The following is a 24032-nucleotide window of genomic DNA, read 5'->3' as shown; positions in this document are numbered from 1 at the left end:
CTCCAGCCTGGGCAACAGAGCAAGACTTCCTCTCAAATTTTTTTTTTTTTTAGATTTTTGTGGGTACAGTAGGTGTATATATGTATAGTATACATGAATTGTTTTGATACAGGCATGCAATGTGTAAGAATCACGTCATGGAGAATGGAGTACCCTCTCCATTCATAATCCATTGATGTACCCTCAAGTATTCATCCTGTGTGTAAAAAAATATTCCAATCATACTCTTTTAGTTATTTTAAAATGTACAATTAAATTATTATTGACTATAGTCACTCTGTTGTGCTATCAAATACTAGGTCTTACTCATTTTTTTTTTTTAAGTTGGGGGTCTCTGTTACCTAGGCTGGAGTGCAGTGGTGTGATCTCGGCTCACTGCAGCCTCTGCCTCCCAGGTGCAAGCGATTCTCCTGCCTCAGCCTCCTGAGTAGCTGGATTACAAGCACTCGCTACCACACCTGGTTAATATTTGTATTTTTAGTAGAGACAGGGTTTTACCATGTTGGCCAGGTTGGTCTCGAACTCCTGACCTCCAGTGATCTACCCGCCTCGGCCTCCCAAAGTGTTTAGATTACAGGCGTGAGCCACCACACCTGGCCCATTCTTTATGTGTTTTTTTGGCACCTATTAACCTTCTCCATCTCCCCCAGACACCACCCCCAACAAACTACCCTTCCCGGTCTCTAGTAACCATCCTTCTACTCTCTATCTCCATGAGCTCAATTGTTTAGATTGTTTAAGTAAGTGGGAACGTGTGATGTTTGACTTTCTGTGCCTGGCTTATTTCATGTAGCATAATGATCTCCAGTTCCATCCATGTTTTGCAAGTGACTGGATCTCATTCTTTTGCACTGAATAGTACTCCATTGTGTATATGTACCACATTTTCTTTGTCCATTCATCTGCTGATGGACACTGAGGCTACTTCCAAATCTTGGCTCTTGTGAACGGTGCTGCGGCAAGCATGGGGTGCAGAGCTATCTTTGATACATGGACTTCCTTTCTGTTGGGTATATACCCAGCAGTGGGACTGCCGGATCATGTGGTAGCTCTATTTTCAGTTCTTTGAGGAATCTCCAAACTGTTCTCCATAGTGGGTGTACTAATTTACATTCTCACCAACAGTGTATGAGGGTTCCCTTTTCTCCACATCCTTGCCAGCATTTGTTATTGCCTGACTTTTGGAGATAAGCCGTTTTAACTGGGGTGAGAGGGTATCTCAGTGCAGTGTTGATTTGCATCTCTGATGATCAATGATGCCGAGCACCCTTTTATAAGCCTGTTTGTCATCTGTGTGTCTTCTTTTGAGAAATGTCTATTCAAATCTTTTGCCCATTTTTTTAACCCAACTATTAGACTTTTTCCTATAGAGTTGTTTGAGCTCCTTTTTAATTCTGATTATTAATCCTTTGTCAGATGGGTAGTTTGCAAATATTTTCTCCCATTCTGTGGGCTGTCTCTTCACTTTGTTGATTGTTTCCTTTGCTATAGAAGCTTTTTAACTTGATGTGATCCCATTTGTTCATTTTTGCTTTGGTTGCCTGTGCTTGTCAGGTATTACTCAAGAAATGTTTGCCCAGAACAATGTCCTGCAGACATTCCCCAATGTTTTCCTGTAGTTGTTTCATAATTTGCAGTCTTACCACAATCTTAGTGACTGAAAACAACACAAACTTGTCTCACAATTATGGAGGTCAAGAGTTTACAATGGGTCAACAGGGGTGCATTCTTTCTGGAGGCTCTAGGGGAGAATTTATTTTCTTGCCTTTTCCAGTTTCTAGAGGGTGTCTGCATTCCTCGGCTCATGGCCTTGCATCACTCAGACTTCTGACACAGTTGTCACATCTCCTTTTGTTTCTGACACTCCTGCTTCCCTTCAGTAAGGCCCCTTGTGATTACATTGGGCCCACCCAGATTATCCAGAAGCATCTATCTCTAGATCCTTAACTTAATCACATCAGCAAAGTCCTTTTTGCCATGTAATGTCATTTAGTCACAGGTTGTGGGGATTGGGATGTGGACATCTTTGAGGGACCATTAACATATAAAATTAATATGATGTAATGCTGCACAGTGACTTAACATTGCAAAGATTTCAATTATCTCCAAAACATTACATAAATTTAATGTGATACTAATCAAAATCCTAAAAGGATTTTTTAAGGAAGTTGCCAGACTTATTTTTAAATGCTTATGGAAAAATAAAGGTCTCTACATAGTTAAATCAACTCTGAAAGAGAAAGCCAAAGGCAGGTGGGGAGAGAGGATTTTTCTATGCAATATTTAGATATGCTAAGAACCTTTGCAATAAACACTTGGTGTGGCAACAGGCAACCGGACAATGTGTCAAAATAGAGAGCCAGGGTGACTGGAGGGGATATAGAATTAAAGTGGTACCTTGAATCAGTGGAGAAATAGTGAGCTGTTTATAGGTGATGTAGAGAAGAGTAGCTCTCTACATGGAGAAAAATAAGCCAGGATGCCTATCTTACATCACATACAGTAGTCTCTTGTCTCTAGCGGATGATGTCCAAGATCCCCAGCATTCAAACATTTTAGAGGTGAGCTCGAGATGCAAAGGCAGAACTACAAATCTTGCACATCAGCATCGCGTAGCCCATCTGGAGTACCCATGCGCTGGGGACAGTGCCCACTGCGTTCCACTGACCTCTTTCCCTACCACACAGCTTGGTCTGTGTGCTTCTGAGGGCAGGGAGTCACATCTTACTGATTTCTGCAACCCCAGCAATGAGAACACCATATGGCAGAGAAGTGATAAAAATGTTTGTTGAGACCTGATAAGGGAAGCTGGTGACGTGGCGACTGCATCATTATAGTGGGAAGGTCCGTGGTTTCAGGAAAATGAGCTGCCCTCATTACCTGGCAGCGTGCCACAGCCAAAGATCTTGATGGGACCACCCCTACATATCAGGGGAGAGACAGATGTGCTCCCAGGCATGGAAAACGTCCTCAAATTTCTCTACAAGGAAGAACACCTGACCCAAGAATTAACTGTGCCCACTGGTTAGCCCCACATTCATTAGATTCCCTATCCTTATCTCTGATTAAAATAGCCTATGTCATTTGTTGCCTCTCATGAAAGCAGGGTTTTAATTATTTTAAAAAATAATTGAAAAATACTTTAAAGACAATGATTCAGTGTCCTCTTTCCCATGTCAAGCAAGAGGAATTTTATTAGTTCCTGTTACTACTTCCATTTAAAAAGGTATTATATTTATCAACTAGATTTACTAGTAATTGATAACTGGCTGTATTCTGGATGAAAACCAAATGACCCAAAACCGCTCAGATGTATAGAACCTTTAGGGGACAATTAAGGAATACTCTAATACTATATCCATATTATTACTGTTAAATTTCTTAGCTGTGATAATGGGGTTATCACAGAAGTCTTCAATCTTCTCTCAGATAGTTCAGCAAAAAAAGTATACGCATGTAAATTATGTATTATACACATAGAAGGAGAGCGCGAGAGAGAGATAGGGCACATAAATGTTAACTGAAAGCTCTTCAGTGTAATATTCTTTTTTTTTTATTTTTTGAGACGGAGTGTCGCTCTACCACCCAGGCTGAGTGCGGTGGTGCGATCTCAGCTCACTGCAAGCTCCGCCTCCTGGGTTCACGCCCTTCTCCTGCCTCAGCCTCCCCAGTAGCTGGGACTACAGGCGCCCACCACCACACCTGGCTAATTTTTTGTATTTTTAGTAGAGACGGGGTTTCACCATGTTAGCCAGGATGGTCTTGATCTCCTGACTTCGTGATTCGCCCGCCTCAGCCTCCCAAACTGCTGGGATTCCAGGCGTGAGCCACCGCGCCCGGCCATCTGCAGTGTAATATTCTTTCAACTTTTCTGTAGGTTAAAAACACTGATTGTAAGTTTAAGAGAGAAAAGGGCATGTACTAGTTTATATATCAGTAACTAAAAATAAACACCTAGAAATATAAGCATATCATACCTAATTATGAAATCAAACCAAACAGATCTCAGAGCACTCATCTATGGCACAGGCCCTGAAATATTTATAGGACAAATCCCAGATGGAACTCATCAAGGAGCTGAGTCTGTCTTGCCTGGTGTCCCCGGTATCCGTGGCAGCACAGAGCTCCATGAGGGCAGGCATTTCTGAGTTTTGTTGCTCAGTTCTGTTGCCTGGTTGTTCATTACAAAATTGCAATAGAGTGAGACTGGAAAAAATAAAGTACCCAGTTTCAGGGGATAACTAAGTAAAACACGGTATATTCTTTTAAAAATTACATGGCCATTATTTGTTGAATGAATATATTGAGGTTTTTAGCCTGCTGTCTGTAGTATTTTGCTGTAATATTCTCTCTAGACAGGAAAAGAGAGGCCACCCAGACCACAGAAGTGGCTTCTCTACTGCCCACTGGACTGTCTGATCTGGGGCTCCTTAGCCCACGAGGGGTCTAGGCCCCCAGGGAGACCAGAGGCTCTACGTAACGAGACTAAAATTTTATTTATATAAATGGGGTACGAGCAAGGCTATGGAAAATGAATAAGGCTCGGCAGCTAAGACAGCATCCAGTTGTTCCAAAAAGTCATCTAAAATAAACTGATTTCGAGTCTTAAACTGTAACATTCCAATCCCAACAAAGGGCTTGGTGCTACGACCAGAGGCCACAGAAAAGGCATGACAGGAGTCCTGGAGAGAGCCCGGTTCCTTTCAGGTCCCTTCTTTTGAAATTACTCTGGCCAACATTTGTCTTCTGAAGTGGTCCTAGAGATCCTGTAATCCAACCACTTCACTTTCTGGAACAAAAAAATCCTGGGGGAAGGGAGAAGGACTCAACCTCTTTCCCTCCAAAAATCCCCCAAAAATAAAGAGATAAATGCTTTTCAAAATGAATGCTTTATTTTGAATTTAAAAAATACATACATCTTACACTGTAGTTAATCAAAACAAAGCTTAAGAAAGTCAATTCCCGCTTCCTTTAGCCCTGACTTACACTGGGTACCCGTTTCTGTGGCCGCTGGGGGTGACGGGCCTTTGCAGGGGCTCATCCCCGCTCCACTGCACATTAGCCAGCCCCTTCCGCCTTGTCTTCCCGGTGTTGGTCATGATCTGGTGGAAGGAAAGAGAAAAAAGGGCTAGAGAAATACCTGCTAGAGAGCTGACCTAGAAGTCAAGCAGAATACTCTGAATAAACTGCTCTATAATGATAAGAAGCTTTGCAAATAAATGAGGAAGGATCATGTCACAAATTATTCAGGTAAACAGAAATTGCGGGGAAAACCCCTTTTTTTGCTAACGGGTTTGCATATCATACCATTTAGCAGTATAAATTAAAACAAAGTCAAACCCTAGGAAAAGGAAGAAAGCGGTTGACCTACTGTAACTCATCACATCTCTGAAAAGGACTGGGTTTGTAAAAATGAGAAGGGAAAAAAAGATGGACATTTGATTTCATAAAAATACGAACGTTTCCACTTTTGCAGTATGTTAAAAATAAACCAAATCAACAGGCAAACAACAAATTTGGAAGAAGTATTTGAAGCAAATTTAACAGATTAAAGGTTAACATTTTCATAGCTAAGGAGCCCCTACAAATCAGTAAGTAAAACACTAAATTGATAATTGGGCAAAGAATTCAAACCACCATGTCACAAAATAGAAAGTATTACTAGTAAGTAGAAGAAACAAAAAAGACAAACTTTACTAGAAATTAGAAACTACAACTTTACAAAACAAGGTAGCATTCTTCAACTATTATAAGAATGACAGAAAAACGATCCCGTCCACTGCTCCCAATAGTTTAAAACACTAGTTTAACTAATTAACACTAGTTAGGGAGATTGAAATTTGAGACAACTCTTGGAAAACAATTTGGCATTTTATCAAGAGTTGTAAAAATGTTCACACATCCTTGAGTGTAAATACTAGTGAATGAATCCAAAACATGGAAAGTGTAAGATAAACAAGGTTGTTCATTATAAAATTATTATAGAGTAAAACTGAAACGATCTAATGTCTAGTAACGGGAATAAATAAGTAAAATACGGCATATTCACTTGATATATAGCCATGTACAATGATAAAGAACAGGTTATGGAGAAATATGTTTATTTAAAACATTAAATAAAAATCAGGTTATAATAATGTACATAAAGAATGCTTTTTTTTTTTTTCCTTGAGACGAGGTCTTGTTATGTTGCCCAGGCTGGAGTGCAGTGGAGTGATCTTAGCTTTCAATTATGCTAAAAGTGCACAAAAAGACCTTGGAAAGAAATGAAACTTAACATGATTAGGGTGGCTCTATAGGACAGTAGAACTAAGAATATTTTTCTCTGCCATAATTTTTTGTAATATGGTTACTATTATGTTAATACTTAAGAAAAATTGTTTAAAAAGGAAATCACTGTAAAACTAGTGAAATGTGAATAAAGTCTGTGGATGATACCAATGTCAACTTCCTGGTTTTGCTATTATTATGCTATACATTACATAAGACATTAGCACCAGGGGAAATTATGCGAAGGGCGCCTGGGAACTGTCTGTGTTACTTTTGAAGCTTCCTATCAATCTATAATTATTTCAAAACAAAAACAAAACAAAAAGTAAATAAAACAAACAACAAACTTCTTGAACACTGGAATTTCATCTTTGATTTCTTGATTTCTGCTGAAAATTCCTTTGGGTTTATCTAGTATCTTAGCTAGGGAGAGGAAGAAAAAAAGGGCCAGTGCCTACGGGATTCGGTGAGCCTCACCTGGACCCTGGGAAAGGTCTCAGCCAGGGAAGTGACAGGTGGGGTCAAAACCTGCCCTGGCCCGGGTGCAGTGGCTCACACCTGTAATCCCAGCACTTTGGGAGGCCGAGGCAGGTGGATCACCTGAGGTTGGGAGTTCGAGACCAGCCTGACTAACATGGAGAAATCCCATCTCTACTAAAAATACAAAATTAGCTAGGCATGGTGGTGCATGCCTGTAATCCCAGCGACTCAGGAGGCTGAGGCAGGAGAATCGCTTGAACCCGGGAGGTGGAGGTTGCAGTGAGCCGAGATGGCGCCATTGCACTCCGGCCTGGGCAACAAGAGCATCTCAAACAAAAACAAAAACAAAAAAAACCTGCCCTGACTAGCAGGTGGGGAGGGATGGAAAGGAGAGTGAAAGGGAAAGAGCCTGGTAGAGTGAGAAAGTGGGAGGCGCCCAGCTTCTTGGGGGAAATGGAATGTAACTAAGCCATGTAAATAAAAACTAAAATGCAGTTGCGTCGCCTTTTCTGTCTCTAAAGAAATCTGCCAAGGCAGGATATTTTCACTGCAACCACTTAACACTGCTGTCCGCTTCCACTGTGACTTCCCTTCCATCCCACTTCCCCGATCCAGGATCTAGGGTCGGCTTTACACGCTCTCATCACGGTGCTCCAGGGTGACTCTTGCCTTCTCTTCTTCCTGTCCCTCATGCCAGAGGACCCCTGAGCCCTCCCACAGAGAAACACTAAGAAGGCAACTGGAAAAGGGGAAACAGTCAACATGCGGGTTTTCTCGAGCCTGTGACTAGTCCTCTGCCTGCACTTCCCCAATGTCAACGGTCATCTGAGCTTGCTCCTCCCAATGTCTTCCTAGAAATGACAGAACATGTTACGTATTCGAGAATATTTTAGACTCTGCCAGTTATTTCATCTCCTTAAACTACAGAAACCTGGAAAATAATTTAAAGTGGGTGGCATTTTTCCTCTCCAGTAGATGGGGAAACTGCGTCTGGCCTGTGGGCCAGCACTGCCTGGTCTGTTGCAAAAATGGGTGAAGAAAGGCCCTCAGTGGAGTGGCTTCAGTGTGCAGAGCCCGGCAGTGCAGCCGCTTCCCAGCCTGTTCTTGCTGGCCTGGGCGTCCCCTCCCCTTGCTTGCAGTGTGAGCCACCCAGCCTACTCTCGGGCCCCTCAGTTGCAAAGAAGCCTTTGTGGGCTGAAGGATCTTAGAGGGTATCTTGTCCAACAACCTGCTAAGACAGAGCTGTTTATACTGAGTTCCGCAGAAATGCTTTGGGGTCTAGGGAGAGAGGAGAGCAAGGGCTCCTGACATCCACCTATACTCATCCAGAGAACTCGGCTTTCATCAGTGTTACAGACAGAGATTTTATTTGAAAGAAGATTCTGCTACTATAAAATGCAGCATATTTAAGCACAATAAAAAAAGATAGCATATTATTTAGCTGAATGCAATTTATTCAGTAGTAAAAGTTGGTCAACATGTCAATTTAGGTAAAAAAAATTTCTCATTAATTGGTTTTGAGTATTTGTGAATCATTTAAAGACATTATAAAGCAGTATGAATTTCTGTAAAAAATACAGGTATACTCTATCTATCTATCTATCAATCATCTATATCTATTTCTGTACACACAGAAAATAATCTGAAAGGGGAAGCAGACACTGTTAGCAGTCTACACAATATTCACCCTCTCCTTCCTGACCAACAGAACTGATTTTGTCGGCACAGCAATGTGTCTACTTAAAAATACTCACCTCCCAGACTCCCGTGCAGCTAGGGGCCATAGGACCCAGTTTTTACTAGTTAGTATGTGGAGGTCACCAAGTGGAGCTTCAGGAAAGCACTGAAGGGGGCAGATTTGGCTGGCCTGCACATTTGGCCTTCTTCCTGAGTTTATCACAGATTTGTGCCAGGAAATGTACCCGTCATCATATGATCAAGAGGCAACAGGCATGTGAATGAAGATAGCAAGGCAGAATTTCCAGAGGTAATGAAACTTAATGTGTCACATGGTCATTTTATGTATGTGTGGGTTTTTGAGACAAGGTCTTGCTCTGCCACCCAAGCTGGAGTGCAGTGGGGCAATCATAGGTCACTGAAGCCTTGAACTCCTAGGCTCAAGTGATCCTCCCGTCTCAGCCTCCCAAGTAGCTGGGACTACAGGCGTGCGCCACCATAGCTAATTAATTTGTAGAGATGGGCCTTCCTACGTTGCTGAGGTTGGTCTTGATCTCCTGGCCTCAAGTGATCCTCATTCCTCAGCCTCCCAAAGCACTGGGATTACACACATGAGCCACCATGCCCAGCCCTACACTTGTTTTTTTTTTTTTTTTTTTTTTTTGAGACGGAGCTTACTCTGTTGCCCAGGCTGCAGTACAGTGGCGTGATCTCGGCTCACTGCAACTTCTGTCTCCCAGGTTCAAGCGATTCTCCTGCCTCAGCCTCCCAAGGAGCTGGGACTACAGGCATGCGCCACCATGCCTGGCTAATTTTTTGTATTTTTGGTAGAGACGGGGTTTCACCATGCTGGCCAGGCTGGTCTTGGACTCCTGACCTCAGGTGATCCACTTGCCTCAGAAAGTGCTGGGATTACAGGAGTGAGCCACTCAGCCTGGCCTTAATTTAGATTTGGTGGGAAAAATTTCCATGATTCACAGTACCTTCCATGCATGGTCAAATGTTTGCTATCTGTCCTGGTGTAGGAATGGTCTCTAGTAATTCTCTATGTTGTTAGAGTATTTGTGAATAATCAGTGTGCAAGAAAACTTCAAATGCCCCCAGTTACAGTTAAGGGGTGGCAGAATATGCCATTCCAAAATATGCCACTTTGGCTTAGGATTATTTTGAGGTAAAGGCACTTGATGCAAGAAGGGCATTCTAATCTTCCTCTTTTCTTCCTGAAAACAAGAGATAAAAACTCCCATGTGAAAGATGCTCTCCGGGTATCGGGAGAAAAAAACCACATGTTGTCAGAGCTGAGAGAATTCTGTAAAAACAGACCTGGGTAACATGATTCTTATCTTCCTTTAGCCTCTCCATATAATTTGGTAACTTTTCTACAATTGCCTCTCTTTGTTCAACCTAGTTTAAAAGCATTTAGGTTCTGCCAGTTCTTTTCCCTTTCGTTTCTGCAGGAGAGCTCCCACGTCACATAAAACTTATAGATGTATATGCTTTTCTCCTGTGTATCTGTTTTACATCACTTTAATTCTCAGGCCCAGCCAAAAATCCTAAGGGATAAAGGTAAAATTTTGCCTCCCCTATATAGTGTTTTTTTGTTGTTGTTGTTGTTGTTGTTGAAACGGAGTTTCACTCTTGTCACCCAGGCTGGAGTGCGATGTCGCGATTTTGGCCCACTGCAACCTCTGCCTCCTGGGTTCAAGCGATTACTCCTGCCTTAGCCTTCTGAGCAGCTGGGATTACAGGCATGTGCTACCACGCCCGAGTAATTTTTGTATTTTAAGTAGAGATAGGGTTTCACCATGTTGGCCAGGCTGGTCTTGAACTCAGGTGATCTGCACACCTCAGCCTCCCAAGGTGTTGGGATTACAGGCGTGAGCCACTGCTCCTGGCCTAGTGTTTTTTTTTTTTTTTTTTTGAGATGGAGTCTCGCTCTGTCGCCCAGGCTGGAGTGCAGTGGCGCAATCTCGGCTCACTGCAAGCTCCGTCTCCCGGGTTCACGCCATTCTCCTGCCTCAGCCTCTCCGAGTAGCTGGGACTACAGGCGCCCACCACCACGCCCGGCTAATTTTTTGTATTTTTAGTAGAGGCGGGGTTTCACTGTGGTCTCGATCTCCTGACCTCGTGATCCGCCCGCCTTGGCCTCCCAAAGTGCTGGGATTACAAGCGTGAGCCACCGCGCCCAGCCTGGCCTAGTATTTTTATGGAAGAAACTTGAGGATGGTTTTCTCAAATTTAATAACAAAACGGGTCACACACAGTGGCTTATGCCTGTTATCCCAGCACTTTGGGAGGCTGAGGCAGGAGGATCGCTTAATGCCACCCAGGAGTTTGAGGCGGCAGTGAGCTATGATTGCACAACTGCACGCCAGCCTGGGTGACAGAGTGACATCATATCTCTAAAACAAAACAAAACAAAAATTTACATAAACATTTTCTTTTGTATTTTTTTTTATTATTTTCTACAGGTGTTGATTTAAATTTTTGTCTTTTAAAAATACATATAATTTTTTTTTTTTTTGCAAGATGGAGTCTCACTCTGTCGCCCAGAGCTAGAGTGCAATGGTGTGATCTCGGCTCACTGCAACCTCTGCCTCCCAGGTTCAAGCAATTCTCCTGCCTCAGCCTCCTGAGTAGCTGGGATTACAGGTGCACACCACCATGCCTGGCTAACTTTTGTATTTTTAGTAGAGACGGGGTTTCACCATGTTGGCCAGGCTGGTCTTGAACTCCTGACCTCGTGATCCGCCCGCCTTGGCCTCCCAAAGTGCTGGGATTACAGGTGTGAGCCACTGCGCCCAGCCTATAAACACAATTTTTTAAGTAAAAAGATTTACAGGGCATTACCAAGAACTAAATATGAGGCCAAAACAAAGTTTTTTAATCAATCAATATTAAGAAAATTTGATCAAATACGTTACAGGAAAGGCTGACTAATCTTTTTTTCTTTCTCGGTAGAAAACATTAAAAACATCTTCATATATGCAGACAAAAACATTACATTTTTATGTTTATGCTTGTAAAACATTACTAATTTGCCATATACAGAAGCAATCAAAGGGCATAAAACAGAAGATACATGAATAAAAACTACGCGGTGTTTGCCAAGCAGCTAGTTAATATAAACATTATTTTTCTAGATTTTATAATGTTTGTGTTATCTGTCAATTTTTAAAATTTGAATTTGTACTTGGGGGGCTGAGGTGGGAAGATCGTTTAAGCCTAGGAGGTTGAAGCCACAGTGAGCCATGTTTGCTCCACCGCATTCCAGCCTGTGTGACAGAGCGAGACACTGTCGCAAAAAAAAAAAAAAAAAAGTGAATTGGGGCCAGGCAAGGTGGCTCATGCTTGTAATCCCAACACTTTGAGAGGCTGAGGCAGGTGGATCACTTGAGGCCAGGAGTTCGAGACCACCCTGGCCAACATGGTGAAACCCTGTCTCTACTAATAATACCAAAATTAGCCAGGCGTAGTGGCACATATGCCTGTAGTCCCAGCTTCTTGGGAGGCTGAGGCACGAGAATTGCATGAACCTGGGAGGTGGAGGCTACAGTAAGCCGAGATTGTGCCACTGCACTCTAGCCTGGGCAATAGAGCAAGACTGTTTAAAAAAAAAAAAAAGTGAATTTCACTGTGATTTATTTTCTAATTCTCATTCCACATAAGCACTCATTTTTATACCTAATTTTGCATTCCGTTATTTTAGAGGAGGCCTCCCAAGCCCTTGTAAGCTGGAGGGACCCACAAAGCCTAAATCTGCCCTTCTGGCAGGCAGGGTCATGGTAAGAGATGAAAAGAGCCTGGGATCTGACAGCCCCCACCCACCGGGAATTTTTAGCTGGACTGATAAGGTAGGACTCTCTGCTATTTGCAGCTCAGCCCAATCCTAACTGATAAGGAAAGATAACAAGAGATAGTGATTACCTCTGGTTGGGTAGACTTATGGTTGGTCTTTATGTTCTGTTACTTTGACTTTTTAGAATAAGCATACATTTCTTTTGTAATTAGAAAAAAGAATAAGAAACAAATGGCAAACGAAAAGGACTCAGGATATTTTGGGGTTTGGGATTTTTCCCTGCTTATTTGGTTGTGTTTTCATGTACAAGAATATAGACGTTGAGGCCGGGTGCGGTGGCTCACGAGGTCAGGAGTTCAAGACCAGCCTGATCAACATGGTGAAACCACGTATCTACTAAAAATACAAAAATTAGCCAGCGTGGTGGCGCGCGCCTGTAATCCCAGCTACTCAGGAGGCTGAGCAGGAGAATCCTTGAACCCGAGAAGCGGAGGTTGCAATGAGCCAAGATTGCGCCACTGCACTCCAGCTGGGGTGACAAAGAGAGACTCTGTCTCAAAAAAAAAAAAAAGAATATATATATATATATATATGTATAGACATTGAGTCAGTTCTAATAAGCAGAGGCAATGACTCTTCAACCATTACAGTCACGCAGGGCAGGAACAATAGACTGAAAAGGGATTAGGAAATGCCCCAAAGTGGAGATGCATGTGAAAAAAAAAAACAAAACTAAAAGTAATATTTGGAAACAGAGGCCTTTTCTCCTCTAGTTTTGTTTTTTGTTGTGACCAGAGAGGAGCAGGAGATCTAGGGCCCGCTGCAAGCCACCTCATGCTTCTGCCCCTCTAGGCACAGCAGGACAGGGGACAGCAGGATCCCAGGGCCCTCTCCTGTCTGGGCTCGCCCAGGCCTGAGCCCAGCGGAGGAGGGCCTCAGCTCTGCACGGTGCCATGCTGCAGAAGACAGGCAGCTCCATGAACACCCTGAGTTCTGTCCAAATGGGCCAAGTCTCCAGGGCCCAGACTCCTGCTTCAGAACCACTTTAGGGGAAAATAAAAATGCACACTCCTGGGGCACTGCCACAGCCTCAGATTCTCTGGAGGTGGGGCCAGGAACCTGCACTTTAACCAGCCCTTTTGGGGATTCTTAGGAAAACTAAGTGAATGTGGGTTCTCACTTGATGGAGGGGAAAGGAAGTGTGGAAAGGGAGCAATTAGCATTCACTATAGGCATTCGCCCCAAAACTGAGTCTGGGACGAAAACATAGATCATATAGTTATTACGAATATGTCACATGGGTTGGAGCTCTCTCAACTTGCAAGTACAGAATCCACTCACCTGACAACAGCCAGTGCTGCTGCAAGGCGGCCCGGCTGAGTGGTAAAAAGCAGGTGGGCTCAGGTAACACCTGGAAGCAACTCAGCCTTTCTCAGCCTCAGTGCCCTCCTCTATAAAATGCAGATACTAGTGGAAGATGCCCCGTAAGTTTGCTGGGAGGATTCAGTCAAATGGAGTCGTGTGAAGCAGTCAGCACAGGGCTTGGCCCATGGCATGTACTGAATTAATCTGAGATCTGCCTATTACGGTTAAAGGTCACTTTGAAATAAAAACAAAAAAAAACCCCTGGGATTCTATGATTCTGTCATAAATGTCTATATCCTTTAATCCAGGTGATGGAGCTATTTAAGTCAGGACATTCTTCTTAGGAAGAATTGTTTTCTATTCGCATTTGTATTTATTTAGTTTTACAATAATTATTTATTTATTTATTTTTGCACTCCAAGGCTGGAGTGTAGTGGTGCAATCACAGTTCCCTGCAGCCTCTGTCTCCTGGGCTCAGGTGATCCTCCCACCTCAGCCTCCCGAGTAGCTGGGACCACAGGTGCATGCCACCATACCTGGCTAATTTTTAAAAAAATTTTAGTAAAGACAAGGTTTCCCTACATTGCCCAGGCTGGTCCTGAACTCCTGAGCTCAAGTGATCCTCCTACCTCATCTCTCAAAGTGTTGGGATCACACGTGTCAGCCACCGCGCCTGGCCAGAGGCATTGTTGATTACTCAGCACAGTACGCATGGCACTAAAAATTTCACAAATACTAGAGGTAGGAGAAGCAGGAGGAAAGTCAGCAGTCTTGAACTCTGACGTTCACAGCCTATAGGAGAACACAGCACATGGCTTCACTAGAATTATGAGTAAGCACCACATCTCACGGGGCCATCACTACTCTCCTGCAAGCCTTGGAAGCGTGACCTGTTCTCTGTCACTAGCTTTCTGAGATCGCCGTGCTCTTCAGCATTTTGCATAGCCTGTGCTCTGCAGAGCAGAGGAGCTGTGGGTAGACTTGGAGGGTGGGAACTAGCAGTGTGGCCCTGCAGGGAAGGGGTGGGCTACTGGTCCAGGATCCTGGGAATAGCTTCCTCCCATCCCCGAACACTCTGGTGGATGCCCCAGTCGCACCTCCACCCTCACTCCCAAGCTGCTGGTTGGTTTTTAAATTACTGACGTGCACCATGATTGGTTCCTGGGATTACGGTCAGGAGGTATAGGGTAGGGCCTAGACTCTATCCTTAACCCAGATTCAGTGGTCTGGGACTAGCTCTCACCCTGCAGGATCACACCTGCCCGCCACTGACCACTCCTAGCTGCTATCTACACCACTCAGCAAGAGCAGTTTTATCTGTTTGGTGCCTTCTGTAAACTTCTTGATGGTAACAGCTGTGTCTTAAGCCTCTTCGGCACTCCGCTGTGTTGGGCAGATGGCACAGGTTCACTCAAAGCTTTTTGAATATAATTTTCTGACAGAATGTTTCAAAAAGCCAACATCTTTAGACTCATCTTGAAAAATCTGCAGTGTACCCAGTACATCAGAACAAGGGGCCTGGATCATGACTTTCAGGCACATATTTCCCAGTGAAACGTCTTCTATCTTGGTCAGAGCTCCTCAGCTCGGCACACACACACACGACATGACAAAAATGTGAATTTAAAGGCCTTTCATGCACCACAAGAGCAAGGGCGTGGCAAGGTGGGATCCCATCTTCTGAGATCCCCAACCCAGCACACAGAGGCTGGCAGGCTGGCAATGTCAAATCACAAGACCAGGTGACAGGGCGGTGGGGGCTGACTCACGAACAGGGGCAGTGCTGGGAGCGCACATCCGGCCTCAGCGCTTACTGCTCCACGTTAAATTTTCTAATCAAAATATTCATGAGATCTTATGGTAACCTGGTGCAGTCAGCTGAATGGTGGCCCCCAAAAGCTATGCCCATGTCCTGACCCCTGGAAACTGTGAATGAGTTTATTTGGAAAAAAGACCCTTGTAGATGTAATAAGGACCCTTGAGATGAAGAACTTATCCTGGGTCACCCGGGGGACAAGTGTCCTTACAAAAGACAGAAGAGGGGAAGGCCATGTGAAGGCAGGCCAGGGATTGGCATGTCGCAGCCACAAGCCAAGGATGGCCTGGGGCCACCAGAAGCTGGAAGAGGCAAGAAGGATCCTCCCATAGAGTCCTTGAGGGGAGCTGAGCCCTAAGGATACCTTGATTTTGGATTTCTGCCTTTCAAAACGAAGACAGAATACATTTCTGCTGTTTTAAGTCTGCAGTTAGTGGTGCTTTGTTACTGCAGCCACGGGAAATACCAAATTGTACTGGGTCTTCCCATCTACACAGTGAATTCTTTCTGTGTTTCTCAGTACTCACATCTCCACCCATGGTTTCCTTCTAGTAAAAGGATCATCCATAAACATTTAGGGTTTAGAACTGCATATTATGGTAAGATGGTACCATTTCCAGATGCCATTAAACTGGGGTTACTGATTGATTTGAAAGCTCTGTGCCTTTGCGCCTCGCCAATCTGCATGATTAAACTAGCAGTCTCACCATGTTCTGCACCTTGCTTTTTTGTTGTTGCTGAAGATGTTTACCATATCAACAGAAGATTTCCCCCATGGCATTTCGCCAGGGAGAGGTCCTCTAAATTATTAACTGAGCGCCGTATTCAAGCTTCTGTCTGACCTGGCTGCAAATGGCCATCCTTGCTCATGTTTACGTGCCTGCGTGTCTGTCTGTGCGGCAGTGTGGTCAAGGGTACGTGCACCGCGGTCTCAACAGGTATCAACCACATGCCCTCTGAGGAAGCCCCACCAATTTGCCTCCTCTGTTTCCCTCACCGCCTGCCTGTGAAACCTATCACACGGAGCCGCGTCTCTGAAAAAACCAGCGTTCTTCCAAAGGGAGACACAGGCCTAGTCAAGCCTTAGGCTTCCATCAACAACTTGGAACCTTGATGGCTGCACTTCTGACCTTTCCTGAGCACCTCCCTGCTTGACCTAATGTAAACAGCTCCACGGCCAATTAGACTACTTTAATCCTTGAGATGTTCTAAGGAATGGCAGATACTGCCCAGCAACCCCTATCCCTGAAGGGGGTGGCGGTGGTTCCCTGCCCCCCAGCCTCCATCAGTCACCTCCCTGCCTTCACAAAGCAGCAGAGTGAAAATACAGTGGATATGTTAGAACACGAGTCAAACCGAGTCACTTCCTTGCTCTCACCTCCAGTGGTGTCCTAGCTCTTGTAAATAAAATCCAAAACCCTTGCCATGACCTACAAAGCCATGTGCTCTGGACTGTGGCTCTCTCTCCAACCTGAAGTCCCACCACCACGCACTGCACTCCAGCCTAGAATCCCTGAAGTTCCACAGATGATGAGGAAGAGATGAGGGCCAGGTGACCAGGGGGCCCAGTGTCCTGGGGAGGTACTGAGGGTCTGGGTTGGGGGTGGCAACGGGACCTGGCAGGCACTTTCTGCTTCCACCTGCTCCCATAAAGGCTCAGGCCACCTGCATGCATCGTCTTTCTCCTTCCCAAGGCTCTAGCTGTGCCAGTCAATTGTTGAGACACTGGCTCCACCCTTCTTCTCCAACACCAACCTGCTGGCTGTGAGGAGACTTTGGGGTCCAAACAACTGACCGAAGCAACCGCCAGCTTCAAAGTTCTAGGAGCCTCTTTTAGGGACTCTTCTACCCTATGTGCTCAGCCGTCCCACAAAGGGTTTCAGTCTGAATTGGTCCTGGTTCCTGGCAATTGCTCCTCCCTTCCAGACCCTTACACTCCAGCAGCCCACCTGGCTCCCCCACCTGCTCTCTGAGATACCTGCGGGCCCTGGCACTGCTATCCTCTCCTGAGGAGTGGCTGCTTCCTCCTGACTCACACCCTGCCCTATTTAGCTGGTGGGTCGTAAGCCAGTGGTTCTGGAGCTGGCTGAGCATCCAAGCCAACGGGAGCTCTCACAGGTCAGCTTAAGGACCCATCCCAGATGGTGATTCCACAGGCCTCTTGGATGCTTGCACTGACCACTGGCTTCATCCTGAAACACCTCTCCCTTCTGTTTCCATGACCCTCTTCAGTTCTCCTGAGGGCACGGTGACTACTCACTTTCTGGCCCTCTCGGGTCCTCTCCTTTCTCCCACTCCTGACTGCTGGAATGCCCCTCCTTGCTCAGCCCCCACTCTCTCTCCACACTGTGCTTCAGTGGGTAACCTCATGGGCTATGATGGTTTCAGCCAACACCTCTGCGCCAAGGACTTCCAAGTCTACCTCAGCATTCCCTTCCAACACATAAGGCACGCAGAAATTAAAAAGTGGGATGGTAGGTGATTGCTACTGGGGCCAGGCATATCTTCTGATGTTCCGAAGGCCCCTGGTATGTGCCTTCTATTTATATCTTTCCCCACTCCGTACACCTGTCTACTTGTGACAGGTAGCTAGGGCCACAGTGCATTTCAGGGCCACTGAGAGCAGACTGGCTAACATGGACCTTCTCATAAACACAGTATGGTAACAAACCAAACTAAGCCCTTGTGTCACTGAAAACATGAAATCCATCAACGTCCATCTGGCCTTTCTGTTTCAGGATCCCCACCCTTTGTGTGTGGCACTTACCCCCAGGTACTCCGTGGTCAGAAGCTTCTCTCCCGAGAGTTCTCCGAGCTGGGGCTGGATCAGTTCATCTTTGTCCAGATCGGCTTCCATGATGTCATGGTCCTCCTGTTTCAGGAGACATGGGGGGAATGCTGTGGACACCCTGCCACAAGCTCCCAAGGGGTGGCTCCCCAGAATGTGTAGCTGTCATGAAGGCCTCGGCCAACCACAGCAACTTGCAGGCTTATATTCCAAGGGGGCTCAGGGGCAGTCTGCCTCTGCTTCCAACTTCTCCATGAAGACCAGACGGACAAGGCCAACCAGCCTCTTCAGGAAGCTGGGGACCTAGGGAGCCTCCGTTGCTTAGGTGTGTGGAGGTTCTAGAAGGCTCTTTAAAGTCTCTCCTAATCACAGTTCTCAGAACTTCTCTCTCTGTGAAGTCAAGGCGCCATATGAACAGCCAGTCAGTCATACACAGGCCTTGTGGGGGATAGGGAACTCTAGAACAGGTTTGCTCATCTCAAGAACGTTTACAGCCAATAAGTAACAAGACTCAGCAAAAAGGGCAGCACTGTCCTGCTTCTGGGAAGACGGAGTGGATGTTCCTTTCCATATTCCTCCCACTACGTACAACCAAAAACACTGGACACTACCTATAAAAGAAACATAAGGTGACCCTGAAAGATGGAGAGACGAAGGCAGACTGCCTAGGGGCCGTGAGACCCAAGGATGACAGCTGGTGACTTCCCTGGGTTTTCTTTTCTTTTTTGAGATAGGGTCTCGCTCTGTCATCCAGGCTGCAGTGCAGTGGCATGATCACAGGTCATTGTGCCCTTGACCTCCTGGGCTCAAGCGATCCTCCCTTCTCAGCCTCTCAAGTAGCTGGAACTACAGGTGTATGCCACCACACCCAGCTAATTTTTGTATTTTTTTGTACAGACGAGGTTTTGCCAGGTTACTCAGGCTGCCTGGGTTTTCTTTTTGTTTCAAATATGCCACACTTGGAGCCCAAGAAACCAACAACCCAGAAATGTCAATGGTGAAAACAAAAAAAGCCCCCCAAAGCCTGCTTCCTTTAGCCAAAGGACCTGACAGAGGAAGGCTGGCATGACAGGAAAATTTTAGGAAATAAACACTGGAGAAAACATGGTAGCTCCACTCCCACCTGCACCAGCAAGGGCCTCAGGAGCCCCAGCTGTACCCTCACCAGGCTGGGCCGCACACCCCAACACCCCTGGTGGTGATACCAGAGAAGGCTGGGTAGGCAGCAGTTTCATCCCTGCTGGGCGGTAAGGAGGCCCCACCCCACAATGTAAGTGAAGACCAGGTGGGAGCCCAGACTTCTACCCACGCTTGGCAGTGACCAGACGCCCCTCACACCCTTCCTGGGGTGGTGTCGGAGGAGCCATGTGGGGCGCAGTGAGTGACGGGGCACTCTCGTCCCTTCTAGGCAGGGAGGCATTAGTGGAGGCGTAGTGGGTTTCCAGGACCCCCATCACCTGGTGTCAACCAGGCCCAGCGTGGAACCTGGAATTCTACTCAAACCTGGCAGTAATTAGAAGGAGTCCCTGCAAGGAGTCCCAACAAGGCAAAAAAAGCAAATAAAAGCCATACAGATGAGAAAAGGAAGAAAAACTATCCCTGTTTGCACATAATATGACTGTCTGTGTAGAAATAAGGAATCTACAAAAAAACCACATACACACACAAAAAACCCTTCTAGAAATAATGAATTCAAAAAGCTCACAGGATATAAGAAAAACATATAAAATCAATTTCTATATACTAGTAAGGAACACACGAACATTGAAATTAAAAATACAATGCCATTTACAATTGCTCAAAAAAAGAGAAATAGGCATAAATCTAACAAAACATATACAACATTTGTACGCTGAGAACTACAAAACTCTAGTGAGAGAAATCTGCCGGGCGCTGTGGCTCATGCCTGTAATCCCAGCACTTCAGGAGGCTGAGGTGGGCGGATCATCTGAGGTCAGTAGTTCAAGACCAGCCTGACCGACATGGTGAAAACCTGTCTCTACTAAAAATACAAAATTAGCCGGGTGTGGTGGCACATGCCTGTAATTCCAGCTACTCAGAGGCTGAGGCAGGAAGATCACTTGAACCCGGGAGGCGGAGGTTGAAGTGAGCCGAGATCACGCCACTGCACTCCAGCTTGGGCAAAAAGAGCAAAATTCTGTCTCAAAAAAGAAAGGAAAAAAGAAATAAAAAATTCAAATAAATACAGAACCATACCTTGTTCATGAATCAAGAAGACTCAACATAGTTCTCCCCATATTGATTTACAGGTGTAATGGAATTTCTATCAAAATCCCAGCAAGATATTTTGTAGTCATAAGTAAGATTATTCTAAAATCTATGTGGAAAGGGCAAAGAAAATTAAACATGTTGGCCGGGCGCAGTGGCTCATGCCTGTAATCCCAGCACTTTGGGAGGCCGAGGCAGGTGGATCACGAGGTCAGGAGATCAAGACCATCCTGGCTAACATGGTGAAACCCTGTCCCTACTAAAAAAATACAAAAAAAATTAGCCCAGTGTGGTGGCGGGTTCCTGTAGTCCCAGCTACTTGGGAGGCTGAGGTGGGGGAATGGTGTGAACCCGGGAGGCGGAGCTTGCAGTGAGCCGAGATTGCGCCATTGCACTCCAGCCTGGGCAACAGAGCGAGACTCTGTCTCAAAAAAAAAAAAAAAAAAAAAAGAAAATTGAACATGCTAAGACAATTTTGAAAAAGAAGAAGAATATGGGAAGAATCAATCTACATGATTTCAAGCTTAGTAGTCCAGATTGTATGCTACTGGCAGAGGGACAGACACATAGATCAATGGAATGGAACAGAGAACTCCAAAATGGACCTACACAAATATGTCCACTGGATTTTAGACTAAGGTACAAAAGAAATTCAATGAGAAAGGATAGTTCTTTCAACAAATAGTGCTGGAGAAATAGAACATTTGTAGGAAAAAAACTGAACCTCAATCTAATTCTCATATCTTATATAAAAATCAACTCAAAATGAATCATGGACTTAAGTGTAAAACTAACACATTTTTAGAACAACCCATAAAAGGAAAAAATTGATAAACTGAATTTCATCAAAAAATTTAAAAACTTGATCAGTGAAAAGACCCTGTTAAGAAGATGAAAAGGAAAGCTACAGACAGGGAGAAAGTATTTGGAAACCACATATTCAGCAGAAGACTAGTAACTAAAATAAAGAACTCTCAAAACTCAACATTCAAAATACCCAAAAAATCTAATTAGAAAATGGGCAAAAGACATGAAGAGACATTCACCAGGGAGAATATACAGATGACAATAAGCACATGAAAAGATGTTCAATATCATTAGCCATTAAGGAAATGCAAATTAAAACCACAATGAGATATCACTACATGCCTATTAGAATGGTAAAAACAGGCCAGGTGCAGTGGGTTATGCCTGTAATCCCAGCACTTTGGAAAGCTGAGGTGAGCGAATCACTTGAATCAGGAGTTTGAGACCAGCCTGGGCAACATGGTGAAACACCGTCCCTACGAAAAAAAACAAAAATTAGCCAGGCCTGGTGGCGTGTGCCTGTAATCCCAACTACTTTGGAGGTTGAAGCAGGAGAATCACTCGAGCCCGGGAGAAAGAGGTTGCAGTGAGCCGAGACTGCGCCGCTGCACTCCAGCTTGGGTGACCGAGTGAGACCCTGTCTCAAAAAAAAAAAAAAAAAAAAAAAAAGAAAAGGAAAAAAAGGCAAAAATAAAAAACAGTGGCGATACCAATTGCTGGCAAGGATGCAGAGAAACTACATCACTCATACATTGCTGGTGGAAATGTAAAATAATACAGGCCCTCTGGAAAACATTTTGGCAATTTCTTAAAAAGCTAAACATGCTGGGGCCGGGCGCGGTGGCTTACGCTTGTAATCCCAACACTTTGGGAGGCCGAAGTGGGTGGATCATGAGGTCAGGAGTTCAAGACCAGCCTGGCCAACATGGTGAAACTCCATCTCTACTAAAAATACTAAAATTAGCTGGGCGTGGTGGCGGGCGTCTGTAATCCCAGTTACTTGGGAGGCTGAGGCAGGAGAGTTGCTTGAACCCGGGAGGCGGAGGTTGCAGTGAGCTGAGATCATGCCACTGCACTCCAGCCTGGGTGACAGAGCAAGACTCAGTGTCAAAAAAAAAAAAAAAAAAAAAGCTAAACATGCAACTACATTTCGGCAATTTCTTAAAGAGGTAAACATGCAACTATATAGAACCAGCAATTATACTCCTGGGCATTTATCCCAGAGAAATAAAAACTTGTTGGCATACAAAAATCTGTATATGAATGTTTCATGGCAGCTTTATTCATAATAGCCCCAAACTGGAAACAATAGATGCCCTTCAACAAGAGAACAGGTAAACAAATGTGGTACATACACACCACAGAATACTACTCAGAAAGAAAAGGAACTACTGATGTACACAAGCCTGGATGGATCTCCAGAGAATAACGCTGGTGAAAAAAGCCAGTCCTCAATGGCTGCCTACTATATGATTCCATTTCTGTAACATTCTGGAAATGATAAAATCATAGAAATGGAGAACAGATTAGTGGTTGCCAGGTGTTACGTAGGAAATGGCGGTGGCTGTAAAAGGATCCTTCTATGAGGGATCCTTGAATGATGGAAACGTTCTGATCTTGAATTAAAAACAGAAGAGTTAAAAATAAAAAAACGAGCATATGTGAGATGTCTCAAGGCTCTATATACTCGAATGCCGACCGAACGGCACATACAGTCATGGGGGAGTGTGCACTGCCCCTTCCTCGTCCCTGCCAAAGCTTCCGGCCGACCTTAGACTGTCCTTTGCAGGTTAAATTACAAAGAGCAATACAAATATTAACTCAGAAAGAGGGAAGCTGCTGGCTATGGAGGGAAAAAGCGGAAGGAGGGGCCCTGGAGGAAGGTGGCTGCCAAGTGCTGGAGTGGTCTAGGGATGCAGGGGGAGGGCAGGCCATCATCTCCTGGTGACAGTGTTCCCTAAGATCATCTAGCCAGTCCTTCCCTTTGACTCCTGGCCCACCCAACAATCTAATGACTATAATTGGCTCCTTGACACTTGCCAACAGGAAGAGAAAGCTCTATTCTGCAAAAATGAGTACCCTGTCTTCATTTCCGACTAATTTCTAGTTATTCAGGATGTTCTGGTCTTTGGTGAGTTTGATTTGCCCCAGTCAGTTTCCAAGGAATATGAAGGCTCAACCTCCTGGGCCTGAAGGCGGGGCGTGGCTGGGAACTGGGCCTTGAAATGTGATGCTGCCTGTCCTAGGGCTGCCCCTGGGTAGGGCTGTGCTGGGGGAAGCTGCCCTGTCTCTCCAGTCTCTCAATCACATAGTCAGTGCCACCTGCCATCACTAGACGGTGTCACCTTGGGATGGGCTGTCCTAAGAAAAGGGGATTCCACTTACTCTAGGCTGTCCCCAAAGACAGGCCTGAACCAGCAGAATAAGAGGCAGGCCCCAGATCAATCCAGAGCCTTTTCTAACAATCAGCACCATCTTACTCAGGGAAGGGGCTACTGAGGAGACGCTACTCCTGCTAGCTTGTATTTGGGGGCATTTATTTGATGTCCCTTGTCACAGAATGATTAAGGAACCCACTTTGTATTTCCATAGCACTTTACATCTTAACTTTCACAATGGCTTGGTGTGGATTTTCCCGGTGTGGAGATAGAGGCCCAGAGAAGTGACAAATCCACAGCAGTAGCCCAGCTCTGAGTCTAGGAGTCTGGACTTTAAGCTTGGGGCAGCCCCTTTCCGCCCAGGTCTTTCTGACTTGGCCTCTTGGGGCCCTGCAGAAGAAGCCTGTTTCTGAGGAGGTACAG

At 45.1% G+C, this 24032-nt stretch overlaps 1 protein-coding gene across 5 annotated transcripts in view; it reads right to left on the bottom strand.

The window, feature by feature from the left end:
- Positions 1-24032, bottom strand: part of ARMC9 (armadillo repeat containing 9) — a 178011-nt gene that overhangs the window by 26067 nt on the left and 127912 nt on the right. For all 5 annotated transcript variants that reach the window (XM_030803148.1, XM_030803149.1, XM_030803152.1 and 2 more), the window contains exons 20-21: positions 18175-18279; positions 4987-5102 (exon numbers count right to left, since the gene is read on the bottom strand). In XM_030803148.1, the coding sequence (XP_030659008.1) occupies positions 4987-5102; positions 18175-18279 (221 nt within the window). The remainder of the gene's footprint in view (positions 1-4986; positions 5103-18174; positions 18280-24032) is intronic.

The sequence above is a fragment of the Nomascus leucogenys genome, chromosome 22a (genome assembly GCF_006542625.1).
Source record: "Nomascus leucogenys isolate Asia chromosome 22a, Asia_NLE_v1, whole genome shotgun sequence".
NCBI classification, from domain to species: Eukaryota; Metazoa; Chordata; class Mammalia; order Primates; family Hylobatidae; genus Nomascus; species Nomascus leucogenys.
The sequence above is the reverse complement of the archived record's forward strand: the minus strand, read 5'-3'. Positions and strand labels throughout refer to the sequence as shown.